The 13,630-nt window shown below is 39.9% G+C and overlaps 1 protein-coding gene across 4 annotated transcripts in view; it reads right to left on the bottom strand.

Moving 5' to 3' along the window:
* The window catches only part of RARB (retinoic acid receptor, beta), a 370,255-nt gene that overhangs the window by 126,562 nt on the left and 230,063 nt on the right, over window positions 1-13,630 (bottom strand). For all 4 annotated transcript variants that reach the window (XM_012644553.1, XM_012644554.1, XM_012644555.1 and 1 more), the window contains exon 2: window positions 8,143-8,291. In XM_012644553.1, the coding sequence (XP_012500007.1) occupies window positions 8,143-8,291 (149 nt within the window). The remainder of the gene's footprint in view (window positions 1-8,142; window positions 8,292-13,630) is intronic.

Raw genomic sequence — 13,630 nt, 5'->3', positions numbered from 1 at the left:
GAAATGATATTTAATTAGTCCTTTTGAATGTCTTTAGCGTCTTGTGGATCCCTAATTGCTTACATAGGATTACACAAAATAAATGTTAACAGAATGGATAAGTTTCCATTTTTCCACAGTTCAAAGGCTATTTCATTCTGAGTTTTCTTGCCTTGCAGCCCCATCTTGGACTTTGGCCTGGAACACTCCTCTTCCCTTCCTCATCTGGAAAATGCTTACCTTTATACAACCATCTCTCATAAAGCTTTCCCTGACTGTGTCAGAGCGATCTGAGGCTCCTGCCCTGTGTCCACCGTCCCCTTAACTGCAATTGCCACAGGACCTGGCACAGTGCACTGTTTGTTTTCTTTCGCATCCATCCATCCATCCGCTCAACAAATTACTTACTATGTACCTACTATTTGACAAGCACTGTTCTGTACTTTCTAGGCATTGGGATACAACTTTGGGAACAAAATACACAAAACCCTTCTGTATCCTTACAGAGCTGCAGTCCCCAACCTCCGGGCTGCAGACCAGTACTGGTTTATGGCCTGTTAGGAACCAGGCTACACAACAGGAGGCGAGCGGCCGTGAGCTAGCAAAGCTTCATCTGTATTTATAGCCGCTCCCCATTGCTCACATTACCGCCTGAACTCTGTCTCCTGTCAGGTCAGCGGTGGCATTAGATTCTCATAGGAGCACAAACCCTACTGTAAACTGCACATGTGAGGGATCTAGGTTGCGTGCTCCTTGTGAGAATCTAATGCCTAATGATCTGAGGTGGAACTGAGGCGGTGATACTAGTGCTGGGGAGTGGCTGCAAATACAGGTTATCATTAGCAGAGAGGTTTGACTGCACAATAAACGTAATGCACGAATCATCCCAAAACCCTTGCTCCCCACCCCAGTCCGTGGAAAAATTGTCTTCCGTCAATCTGGTCCTTGCTGCCAAAAAGGTTGGGGGACCACTGTCATAGAGGGTGCTCAATAAATGTCTAATGAATGAAGAAATAACTAAATTCTCCATTTTTGGCCAATTGTAATAATAAAGAACACCTCTTTGGGTCTTTGATGGAACCTACTCTGTGTGTGACTGTCATAATGAACTTTGTGCAGGCTCCACAATTCAGTTTTAGCTAGAACAGCACCCAGATATTGTCCTGTTTTTGTTATTGTCTTTAGTATGGTCTATGGTTCTTAGGGGGATCAATACTGCAGCAAACCCCTAAAACAGAAGCAACTACCAGGGTGAGGAAGCTAAAAATATTCTTCAAACAGAGCATAATGTTCATGTTTATCCATATCAATTTAAAAAAAAAATGTAGTTTTAATTGGCCTTGGTCAAATAAAATCACTAAGCACATTTATAGTATTTAATAGAAGTTCTAAAATTAAGTGCAGACATCCATCTTCCTGATTGCAAAACTTTTTTGTGACTTAGCATTCTACTTGCTGCCTGCCAGGAAAACCCAGCCCAGCAGCGCAACGCAACGCAGTCATGAGGACCTCCCTTCTCTTCAGAGGCAAGCAAAACAAAGGCAGATGAGAAAATGGACAAAATTAGCCCTGAGGGACTGAGGGGGCTAGTGGAGTTTAAACTCTTAAAGGCTGCTTTAAATAGAAAGCTACCAACATGACCTTCAGCAAGCATTTCCTCTGCGCCCTTGTGGAGAACACAGGCCATCATGGCTGCGCCAGGCCTCGCCCTGGAGGCTTCTGCAGTCTGGGCTGGCCCGTGACTCCCAAACAGTGGCTTACAGATGGGAAGTTTCCACCCACCAATGGCAAATGTGGAGAGAACAAGAACAAAGCAACATTTGGGTACGTGCCCATGTGTGGGTCCCGTCCGTTAACTGTCCCTTCTTGGGAAAGATTGCCTTGTAAGTGCTTCCTTTTAAAATTTTCTGTTGTAAAGCTATCATTTCTTTTATGAGATCATCAAGACAATAGGATTTTTTTGTCTTTTAAAGTGTGCTTCTACCTGTTTTGTTTTTAATTTGGTGGGCTCTGAAACACTCACTCTAGACCATAACATAATTCTGTTTTAGTGCAGCCGAAGGAGTGGGATGTTTTCCAACAGGAATGGGATTTCAATCCCAGCTCTAGCAAAGGCTAGGTGTATGCCCTTGGCCAAGTTCCTTACTCCTCTGAACCTCAGTTTCCTTGTCTATAAAATGGGGGTCACAAAGCCCACCCTGCAGAGCTGTGGTGAGAATTAAATGAAATGGGCCCAAATGTCTGGTTAGGGAGATATCCATCCAACAAGGGTAGTTTTCCTTTTCCCCCACTCCACACTTGGACTTGCAAACACCTGGGACCTCCCACTCCACACAAGCCATCCCTAACAGGAAATCAAGGCAACTACTGGGTTCACCATTTTCATGTTTATATTTGGCATGGGACTGAGTTCAAACTTGTGGATTTTCTTAGGCCTAGAGAAGTCAACAGACATAGCCAGGACAGGTAGAAATGGCTTCTGTAATTTGGTTTCTCACCTAAAATGCTTTCCCTCTATTACTCACATAGCTGGTTCCTTCTCAGCTAATGAGATTCTACCTGACCCCTTATCAAATCAGGCTTCCTTGACTCCTACCAAATTGAATACCCCTCATTATCCTTTATCAGATCATTGTTTATTTTCTTCCAACTTTGAACTGTTTATCATTTGTCCCTTGCATGAGACAGTAAGTTCCATGACGAATTTTGTCATTTCCACTGTTGTATCTCTAGCATTTGGCATAGGGCCTGAAACTTAATAGGTGTTCAACAAATACATGGCAAAGGACGACTGAATGGCGAATACAGTTGTCAGAAGAGACTTGCCCGTGAAATTAGGGAAGACTAAAAAACAGTGTATAATCAAATGCTATCTCTGGTAGGCTCACCTTTTGCAAGGTGACTTTGCCACTTCTCCCCTTAAGAGGTTAAGTCTATTTCTCCGCCCATTGAATCTAGGCTTAGTCATGCAATTTGTTTGGCCAAGGGTACATTAGCAAATGTGATGCAAGGAGAGGTTGACAAGTGTTTGTAGATTGGCGGTTGCCTTCTCTTACTCATGGGAACCCACCCCCCACCATGTGAACAAGCCCAGGCTAGGCTAATGGTAAGCAACAACAGGGGGAGAGAATGTACTTATCCCACCAAGGCCCCCATCATGTGAGTGAGGCCATCCTGGACCACCTGGCCCAAGACAGGACACCAGATAAAAAGATGTACCCACAATTATAATGAAAAATAAATGTCTACTGTTGTAAGCCAATAAGCATTTGGGTTATTTATTAAGCAGGAAAATCTAACTGATAGAGCAGCTCATGGAATACATTCCACAAACCTCTCCAAAGTGGGATGCCAGGTATTTCTGGAAGTAGTTCAATTACAAGGATATTGCTAATTTCTTTGACTTTGGATGATGAGGAAGTGGGAGTTGAGTGTGAATGGACTGGTGGAGGAATGGCCAATCATGGCTTGAAGCTTCAAAGCCATGAAGCACTGGGCAGGTGGACATCAGATCTTTTCAAAAGTGAGGGGGGGGTGCAGCAATCCCGGGCCTCCAGTTCACCAAAACCAGCTGGCCTGACACCTTTGGGATGACAGTTTGGGGCTTCCAGCTTCTGAGTTTTAGAAATTGAGAGAAGAGAGATATCATTAAGGATCAAATCTGGCCCACCACTTGTTTCTGTAAATAAAGTTTTTGTTTGTTTGTTTTTTGCTTTTTTTTTTTTTAGCCAGTCAAATTTAGCAGTGGGGGGTTGTAAATAAAGTTTTATTGAAACATAGCCATATCACCCTTTTTATATATTGTCTATGGCTCCTTTCATGCTACAATGACAGAGTTGAATAGTTATGACAGAGACCATATGGCCCTCAAAGCCTAAAATATTTACTAACTGGTTCTCTGCAGAAACAATTTGTCAACCCCTGTACTAGGATCATCCAGGGAGGTTCCATGGTGTGGTTAGGTCTTGAAGGAAAGAGGCAGTGTTTATTTTCGTACAAAGGAATGGAGAATTGCTGAAAGAACATATGAGAAGAATACTATGCTTATAATTGATGTCACATTGCTGTGTGCAAAAGTCACTATAATAATGATAATACAAACAATAACTAAGCATATATACCACTTACTACCTGCCAGGTACTGTTCTATATGTTTCATACACAGTGTATCCTCACAATAATACTATGAGGTTGGTGGTATTATCTCTCTTTGTCTGGATGAGACAACAGAGCCTTGCCCAAGGTCACCAAGCTAGCAAGTAGCTTACCTAGTATTCAAATCCTAGTACTCTCACTCTAGACTCCACATTCTTTGAAAGCTATAAAAGTGGAAATATAAAATATGATTAAGGCATGAATTTTGTGCATGAATTTTAGCTATGAGCGAAACTATTTTCTAAAGTCATTATTTTATACTGTCTTACTTTATTTTTAGAATTGCCTTATTATTTTATATTGTTAAACCTTTTTGGCTAACTATATTGTACATTCATTTTATGCATTCTTTGTCCCTTACAGAAAATGCCATCACTCAGCTGGAAATCCTCTAAACGGGGCATCACTATGGCATGTCCAGGGGTTATGCTGCCATGAGATGCTGTGTCAATACAGCAGCCATTGACCAGTCCCAGAGGTGGACCACAACCCATTCATTAAATTCTGACCACCATCATATGGCTGCAGCAGAAGCTGAGACTGCCACCTGGTCCCTAGGAAGATGGAAGGTTCTCTTCCCCAAATGGTAGTCATTAAGGTCATCCTGGTTATGACAAGCAGAAGTCACTATAGGCATTTATTCTTGAAGGTATATACTAGGTTCTGTTTGAGAGTCCTACTGTAGAGCTTAGGTTCCCAGCCCACAGTAATGACTTTTGATCTCTAGCCAAAGGTCAGGCCAGTTTCTATAGGTCAACCAAGGACCTATGGTGCATCTGCTGGTAATCTAAATTGGTATCATGCATGGGGCTCATAGTAAACATCAAATTAAATACAGGCAGAATTCCAGAATAGAAGTTACTCCTTAATTTACTACCTTATTATCACAAAGGAGATATTTCTAATAGATAGTTTCCAATAGGATTAACTTTTTACAGACTGATAGAGTATAAATTGATACATATTTTCTAGAGGACATTTTGGCAATTTGATTCAAAAGCCTTAAAAATATACAGTCATTGACCTAGAAATTCTACTTCTACTAATTTATCCTGAGGAAATTATCAGAAATTTACCCAAAGGCTATATATTAAAGTGTTAATTATAATACAAAAAAATTAGAAACACCTTAATTGTATAACAGGGAATTAGTTAAATAAATTATATAATCATAAACCACTATATTAATTGTATAACCATAAAGCTACACAGTTGCTTAAATTTTTGTCATGAAAGATTAAATTTTAAAAGCAGATTAAAACTAGTATACAACATAAACTCCTATTTTTGTAAAAAAACAAATGAAAACAACAAAAAATAATAACATGCATATACCCATAGAAAAACTGAATTTGAATAGGGGTTCTCTCCCAGGGTAGAATCGTGGGATTTTCTATTTTTATGCCATAAATTCTATACTATATAGATAATTTTTAATGACAATAAAAATTTTATTTTTAAAAAGTTATATTTCTTTTGGGGGGGGGCTGTTACAGTTTACGTTTACTTTCTCCTGTCTTTCAGTTCTGTAAATTTTGTCACTATATTTTCCCAGCAAGCCTAAATATTGACCAAGTGTTTCTCAATAACCAGGGAGAAAGGCAGTCCACCCACAATACAGAAATTATCAAATTCAAAAACTGGCTGGTGAACTCATCTGACCTTACTGGGTTTATAGCTCTGTTAAAAAGATATAGCATAATATGACTCCGGTCCTCTTAACTGAGTTTATCAAAGTTGTCTGTGCTGGTATGGGTTTTATTTTTGTTGGGGTTTCTCCTAAAAAGAGTCAGAATTCCAAATTAAAACAAGAGGTCAGAGAATTAGCTGACTACGAGCTGACTAAAACAGTTTGTACTGTACAGATTGTGAAATAGCTCCATATGCACGTCCTGGTATCTGCCACAGAGACACATTGGATAATATATTTCCCCAGGACACCATGGGAACAAGTAAGTTGAGTTAACATACCTTATTCAGGTTTCTGGACATGGTCCTTGCTTAAAAATTTTTGTAAATAAAGGAGTATCTTTTCACTTAACTTTCAAATGAGCATTAGAACATGGTTTATTTACATATTGCACAACAAATGGACAAAATGAATTGGTATTCTGCTGAAACCTTTACAAACATCAGGATAAATTTAAGTACATTCAGCTAAGGGTTACCACTAATAAAGCAATAATTAGATGCATAAATGTTTCACTTTTTAGCCACCTGCCAACTGGTTGCCCATATAACTTTCCTGACTATTATATCGGAAACTACTGAAGGAAAGAGAATTCCTTTAAAATAACCAGCACAATCCCAGAGGCAGACAGATGTTCCTAAGCCCTTAATGAATTTCCTCAAACTGGCCTTACCTTATTTAGAATAGTAATAAACCATAATAAACATGATTATTTAAATAATTTGAAAAAAAGGGAAATCCCATAAAATTACTTTGAGGGGCTGAGTGACATTTATGCATTTGTTGAATCTCCATCTTTAAGTGCTTGCCACACGCCAGACTGTGTGAGGTGCTGGGCAATGCATCTAGGGTCTCTACCTACCTTATGTTCATATGCAATTAGATATGCAAGATGGTAGTCTGAAAGCAAAAATGACCCCCATTTTCCTTCCCCTATATCCATACCCCTTATAATGTGACTTCGAAGTTCCTCCCATTAAAAAGTTGAGTTTATGTTTCTGCCTATTGAACTTAGACTAACTTTATGACTTGCTTTGGCCAATAGACTGTAGCAAAGGTGACAGTGGGCTACTTCTGAGCCAAGGCCTCTGGAACCCTTGTGTGCTTCTGTTCTCTCTTCTGGAACCCTGCCTCTGTGAATAAGCCAAGGCCAGCATGGTGGGGATGAGGGACCAAATGGAGGAGAGCTGAGGCTCCGCAGCCAACAGCCAGCACCCCCAGAAGCAGAGCCAACTAGCTAACCTGCAGCTGATCAGAGAGACACATCGTGGAACATAGCTAAGTCCAGATGAACCACGCAGATGAGCCTGGCCGAAATTGCTGACCCACAGAATTATAAGCTAAATAAAGAGTTGTTGTCTTAAGCCATTAAGGTTTAGGATAATCTGTTACACAGCAGTGCCTAATCAATACATACAGTAAGTGCTAACCCTGATAAGCCAGATATAAAATGCCATAGAGCACCTGTGATATTATTTCAACATGTGAACAATTACAAATGAATCATACGATTTAGATGTATAAATGGCAGATCTGAACAACCATCCAGAGAGGACTTAAAGAAATTATATATCTAGGGAAGGGCTAGCTCAAGACAGCCATAGTTCCTCTGAGAAATTTTTATGGATGAGTTGAATTTGCCTATGAAGTCATTCTTTGTTTCTTTCGTCTCTTTAAAAAAAAAAATAAGAAGCTCTTTCACTGGATTAAGCCTGTTAGACTTGATAATAATTGTCTAGCTTGATTCAAAGCAGCCATATACTCTCTGACACATGTTCAGCCTCCAGTACTCTGTAGGTAGGAATTTTAAATCCAGCTCCACTGAATTTATGATTCACATACAGTAGCAAGTCTCCACAGGCTGAAAATCAAACTGTAATTCAAAGGCCACAGGGCTGAGAAAACAGCCAGGACATAAATCCCAATTTCAAACTTGGACTCTCTGCAAGTTGATTCAGTGGACTGTCAGTCATATTTAAAAATAAAATAAAACTACAGACACCAGACAGCATGTTCTAAAGAGAAACAGGATGACGCTTTTCAAGATTCCTCCAATAGGTTCTTATCATTTGAAAAGAACAATTATGTTGGGATATTTTAAGGGCCCTAGAACCTTTGGCCCCAGTCATTTGCAGAAGTTTCTGAATTTTAAGCTAAAGAGATATAGAGAAGTAACGAAAACCATTAAACACAATGGAACCCACGCACTGATTGGAGGTGATGTTATAGACCCAGCCCATTTCTGGAGCTGGGTAGGTCACCTCCAGAGAGTACATGGAGAACAAGAGCTCACTAGGCACAGAGGTGTGAGTACTCACCTTACATCCCTCACAGGCGCTGACCCCATAGTGGTACCCTGATGATTTGTCCTGGCAGACGAAGCAGGGTTTGTACACCCGAGGGGGAGGAAGTGGAGACGGAGGGCTCGGGACAAGTTCCTCAGAGCTGGTGCTCTGTGTTTCAATTGCTACAATGGGATGGAGCAGGGGAAGAAAAAAGAGAAAATATATTTCAGTTCATTTTTTTTAATCAGTAAATTCACTTGTCTCTGCCCCAAATTCAGCAATAACACCAGTAGGGACAACCCCATAAAATAGTTATCACTGCAGCCACAGCAGTGGTGATACTGACACTGATGTGGTGTTCTACAGTTTAGAAAGCTATCTCACACGTCTCTCTCATTTGAAGTTCACCATAGCACTTCGATGGTGATGGTTTTTATCACCATCGTACCCTCAAGGCACACAGAAGCTCAGGAGGGCAGGGACTTGTCCAAGACCAACAGGGCACAGGTAGAGCCGAGAGGCCAATTCAGATCTTCATACTGCAAACCCCAGGCTGTTTCTACTCTTCTGTCTCCCCGAGCTTCTGACTCCTGTAGAGTCTCAAACGACTTGTTTGAATCTGCTGCTCACTCAACCAAAAATCAATTTCCTTAGAAAAAATGAAGAAAATGCCCAACACAGTCATTCAACAAGTAGGTATATGGCTAGGCCTTTTGCATGACGTGGCCATAACTGATCTTCATTGACAACAACATTGGTAAGACCTTTGCTCCTCAGAGAGACCGCTCCTTGGACCATCAGCATCAGCCTTACTTCAGAGTGTATTAGACAACATAGTGTCAGGCCCCAGCTCAGGCCCATGTTATCAGAATCTGCATTTTGACAAAATCCCCAGGTGACTGCATGTGAAATCAATATTTGAGAAGCAGTGGGTTACACACCTAATGATGGCATAGAGTGGTGCAGTTCACTTCTAAGTCACGCTGTTTATTTTATATTTAAAAATACATGATTCCTGTTTCATCATCTAACTACCCAAATTCCATAGGAAATGGAATTCACAAAATATACCACCAGAGTGTTCTCCCACACCTATTCTCCAGGGTTTTGTTCAAAGACAAAGCAAGAACTGGCCTTACTCCTATCACAGGCAAAAAATGTTCATAAAATATGGAAATTGGGATGAAGGTCATTAAAGGTGGTTAAATAATGTTCCAGAATCTTCTTGTCTCCAAATTACTTTACAATATATGGTATAATTTTCAGAGTATAACATTTCTAGCTGTTCCAGTGCTATAATTGCCCAGATTAGATATTATACTGACTGGATTATCCTACAGATAAACTTTTAGCAGGGGAGGTCAACTCTACCCCAGCAGTTAATCCCATATCACTACCCTGCCACCACACCAGGCTGGCGGGCCCCATCATCTCTCACCTTAACTACTGCAATAGCCTCTTCGTTGGTCTGTTCATGCCTATGCTTCCTGCCTAGGGTCCACTCTTCAAACAAGCAGTCGAGATAATTATTCAAAAGCTAAAATCAATCTCCTGTACTTGCCTATCTAAAGCCCTCCAACAGTCACCAATCAGGTCAAAGTCAAACTCCTCACTATATTCCACAAGGCTTTTCATTCCATGGCTCTCTTAGCAGTATCATTGCATTCCATGATTCCCCTCACTGATTGAGTTCTAAATAATTGGCTTCTCTTCTGTCTTCTGAAAGGGCCAAGCTCTCATACCAACTTAAGGCTACTATACTAAACATTTTTCCTTCCTTGGAAATTCTCAGACCTTCAAATATCTGATTATTTTTCATCTCTTAGATCTCAGATTTAAATGTTACCTCCTCAGGGGTGATTTCTCTAATTAAAATGCCCCTTCCCACTCCTGGTCACTGTATCCATTACTTTATACATTCATTCATTCGTTCATTCATTTATTTATGAGACAGAGTCTCGCTCTGTTGCCTGGGCTAGAGTGCCGTGGTGTCAGCCTAGCTCACAGCAACCTCAAACTCCTGGGCTTAAGCAATCCTCCTGCCTCAGCCTCCCAAGTAGCTGGGACTACAGGCATACACCACCATGCCCGGATAATTTTTTCTATATATTTTTAGTTGTACAGATAATTTCTTTCTATTTTTAGTAGAGATGGAGTCTCGCTTTTGTTCAGGCTGGCCCCGAACTCCTGACCTCGAGTGATCCTCCCACCTCAGCCTCCCAGAGTGCTAGGATTACAGGCGTGAGCCACAGCACCCGGCCCCATTACTTTATTGTATTTCTATAAAACCCTAACTAGTGTCCAAATTTTAAAAGTTTATTTGTGCACAATTTTATATTCTACATTTGCTGCCATCCCTCCATGACCACACACACACTCTGAATATTAGGTTTCATGAGGCTAAGAAACTTACCTGCCTTTACACCTGTGTTCCAGGACTAAATGAGGTCCTGGCACATAGCAGGTAATCAATAAATATTTGTTGAATTAATATACTAACTTTTTCCTTTTCCATTTTCTTCCTCATTCCAAGCACTAAGTGCCCCTTCTAAGTTGTTAAATGATAAAATTAAAAATCAAATATCTCTCTTATACTCATTTGCTTCCTCAAAAAAGTAATTAATTAGCCCTTTGGAACAGAATCAACTATAATTATAGTATTTTCATAATTCAGAAGAATCTTGGAATGAATTCATTAGAGTAGTGCAGGTCCCAGTAGATAAATCTATTACAGTCTTTACTGTTTGGAACTGAGGTATCTGGGATGAACGCATCAATCTTGAGTGCATTATTTCTTGTGGCAAATAGGAAACCCTCATTTTGAATAACTTGGCACAATGGTGGCAAGTGCTTTATAGACGGGCTGGCATCTGAGATGTCACTAAGGTTTATTAGCTATCAAGCTGTAAATGCAAAAGCATTCCTCACACTGAGCTAATCAGCTTCACTGAAAGCAAATTAACAAGAAAAAACTACTTGTTAAAATTATAAAACAATATATCACTCTTTGTTAAAACTGAAGAGAACAAACACATACACCCCCCCCCACACACACACACAATCACCAATATCACTTTCCAGACTTTTTTCCTATGTATATAAATGTTCTGGTTCTGTTTGTTTATGAAAGTGGAGTTATACTGGTATTCTTTGGGACTTTGTTCGACTTAGAATGTCATACATTTATTTCTTTGTCAATAAATATTTTTCCCATAAAACATTCCATTGTGATGAACATCTTCGTAGCTAATTTCAGCACATCTCTATTTCCTTAGAATAAATTCTCAAGGTGTAATTATTAGTTCAATAGGTATGTTATTTTATAAATATTATTGGTTTTTAATTCACATTGATATTTGACTTCTAGAAAGGCTGTCTCAGTTTACACTCCTAACATCAACATAAATAAGTAAGCCTTTCTCTATACGCCTCCCAAATCTTTGGATTGCTGGGATTTGTGTGCTTCTACTTTCACCTATGTGTTTCAACAACTGACAGAGCCATGTCATCGCCACCAGGATCAATCTCACATTATGTTCTTCACAGAAGCAAGGTGGGGTGTGTGTGTTTTCATGTTCTACTTGCTTGTGTAGAACAGCTAATCTGGCTTGTCTAGGAAAGTTGTAAATAGAATTCTGTTAGGGCTAGATTCAGCTGTCAGAGCTATGCCCTGAATTTCAAAAGTGGGTGGTAATTTCCATAAATATGCCACTTCAAATACACACACTGAAGGGAGGCCAGCATTTTATCCTCCTAAAGAAAGAAAACAGAATTGTGCGTAATTTAATATCCAAAAAGCTTGGAGCAAAGCACACCAAGAGGGTGAGGCCTATTGGAGGTTAAAAAATCCCAAAACATTCTACAAAGGTTGGTAAAAGCTTTTTTCTACAGATGAAAGTCATTTATAACAAATGAACGAATCCAGAAGGCTTTTCCTGAACAGTCGCCACAAATAAAAATGTTCTACCGTAAACAATCAATAGTGAGAGACCTAAACTTTTATTAAGGCTGTGGTGATTTCACCAGTAATTCTATGAACTTTCCTATATTAGCACCATGGATTCTCAGACTGTTCATGTGTTCAATCATTTATTTTGCTGAGTGACTATAACATATGCTACAGACAGTGCCTGGTATAATCCCTTATCCTTGACAAATTTGGCCTGATAGAGAATAAACCAACAATTAGAATATGATAATAGTGGTTCCCAAACTCGGCTGCACATTAGAACTACCTGGGGAGATTTCAAACATCCTAATGCCCAAGTTGTATCCCAGACCTATTGCTCCAGAATTTCAGGGAAAAGAAAACAAAAATCCCTGTTTTTAAAAACTATTCCTAGATGAATCCAAATTGAAGCAGTTTGGGAACCAGTGATAGTGTATAATGACAGAGAGAAGTACAGGTCTTATTCAGCCCAGGAGAAATCAAGGGAGGCTCCTGAGACAGGTGACCTGACTGTGTTTTGAAGGATGAATTAGTTCTTTCTACTGTGTTTTATAGTTTGAATCCTACAAATGCAATAAATGAATCCCACATGCATAGAAATAGAAAAGTCTTATGTATGACTAAAAATAATCATCTTCGGAAGAATTTTCCCCCGGTAGTAAAGAATTAAATATTTGACTATATATTAAAATATCACCCTCAAGATGGACAGTCTATTGTCTTTTATTTCCTTGCTGTGGCCTATAACACTGTGAACAAAGCAAGGTAGAAAAGAAAATTTCAGTGGTGTATGTAGTCAGGCAGATCGCCAAAGCTAGCCTCAGGCAAACATGCCAAGACAAGTTCTAGAATTACAACCAGGATATGGCATCAATATAAAATATTTGTACTTAATGCAATCTCTTGCCTTTCTGGTAACATAACAAAAACATACTTTGGCAAAATTTATTAGAGCTCCTCTTCCCTTTTTGTCCTTGCCCCCCAATAAAGACAGTGGGAAACAAGGGAGGGGAGCAGCCCACGGCTCCCCTTTCACTGGTCATATTTGGTATTTAAGGTAGATACAGAGTGCTCAGCCATTGATCTGTTCACTGTCATCCTGCTTAAATCAATAATCTATTAGTTCCTTTAAATTAGAGTTAGATTCATCAAATGCCCTTGAGAGGCCTCAAACATTTTGTTCCTTATTCCAGGCAAGCACAATCAGTCTATGGAATGATAAAATTTTTGCTCGAAAACTCTGCCGGCTCAGCAGACAATGTGTTCTGTATTAGCTCATTCAGCGATCTCAGGCAGGCCAAAAAAGCAGTTTTTAGACTTCCCAGGGGGAAAAGAGGCTTGTGTCATTCAATAAAGCAACGACAATGCAGCCATCCTGATGTGATTTCAGTTTGGGGAAGCAGTCTTTGAGGAATAATTCGGATCTGCTTTTTGTCTCCTGCTTTTATTTATTTCCTTGCTTACTTATTGACTTATTTAGTTCTGTGTGGTGACTGAAGGCCCAACAAGCAGCAGCCTCCAGTGTGGCATCCAAACTGCTAACCAGATGGGCTGCCTTGCTTCGTCAGGGAA

Source organism: Propithecus coquereli, unplaced genomic scaffold, assembly GCF_000956105.1.
Source record: "Propithecus coquereli isolate 6110/MARCELLA unplaced genomic scaffold, Pcoq_1.0 Scaffold214, whole genome shotgun sequence".
NCBI lineage: Eukaryota > Metazoa > Chordata > Mammalia > Primates > Indriidae > Propithecus > Propithecus coquereli.
The sequence above is the reverse complement of the archived record's forward strand: the minus strand, read 5'-3'. Positions and strand labels throughout refer to the sequence as shown.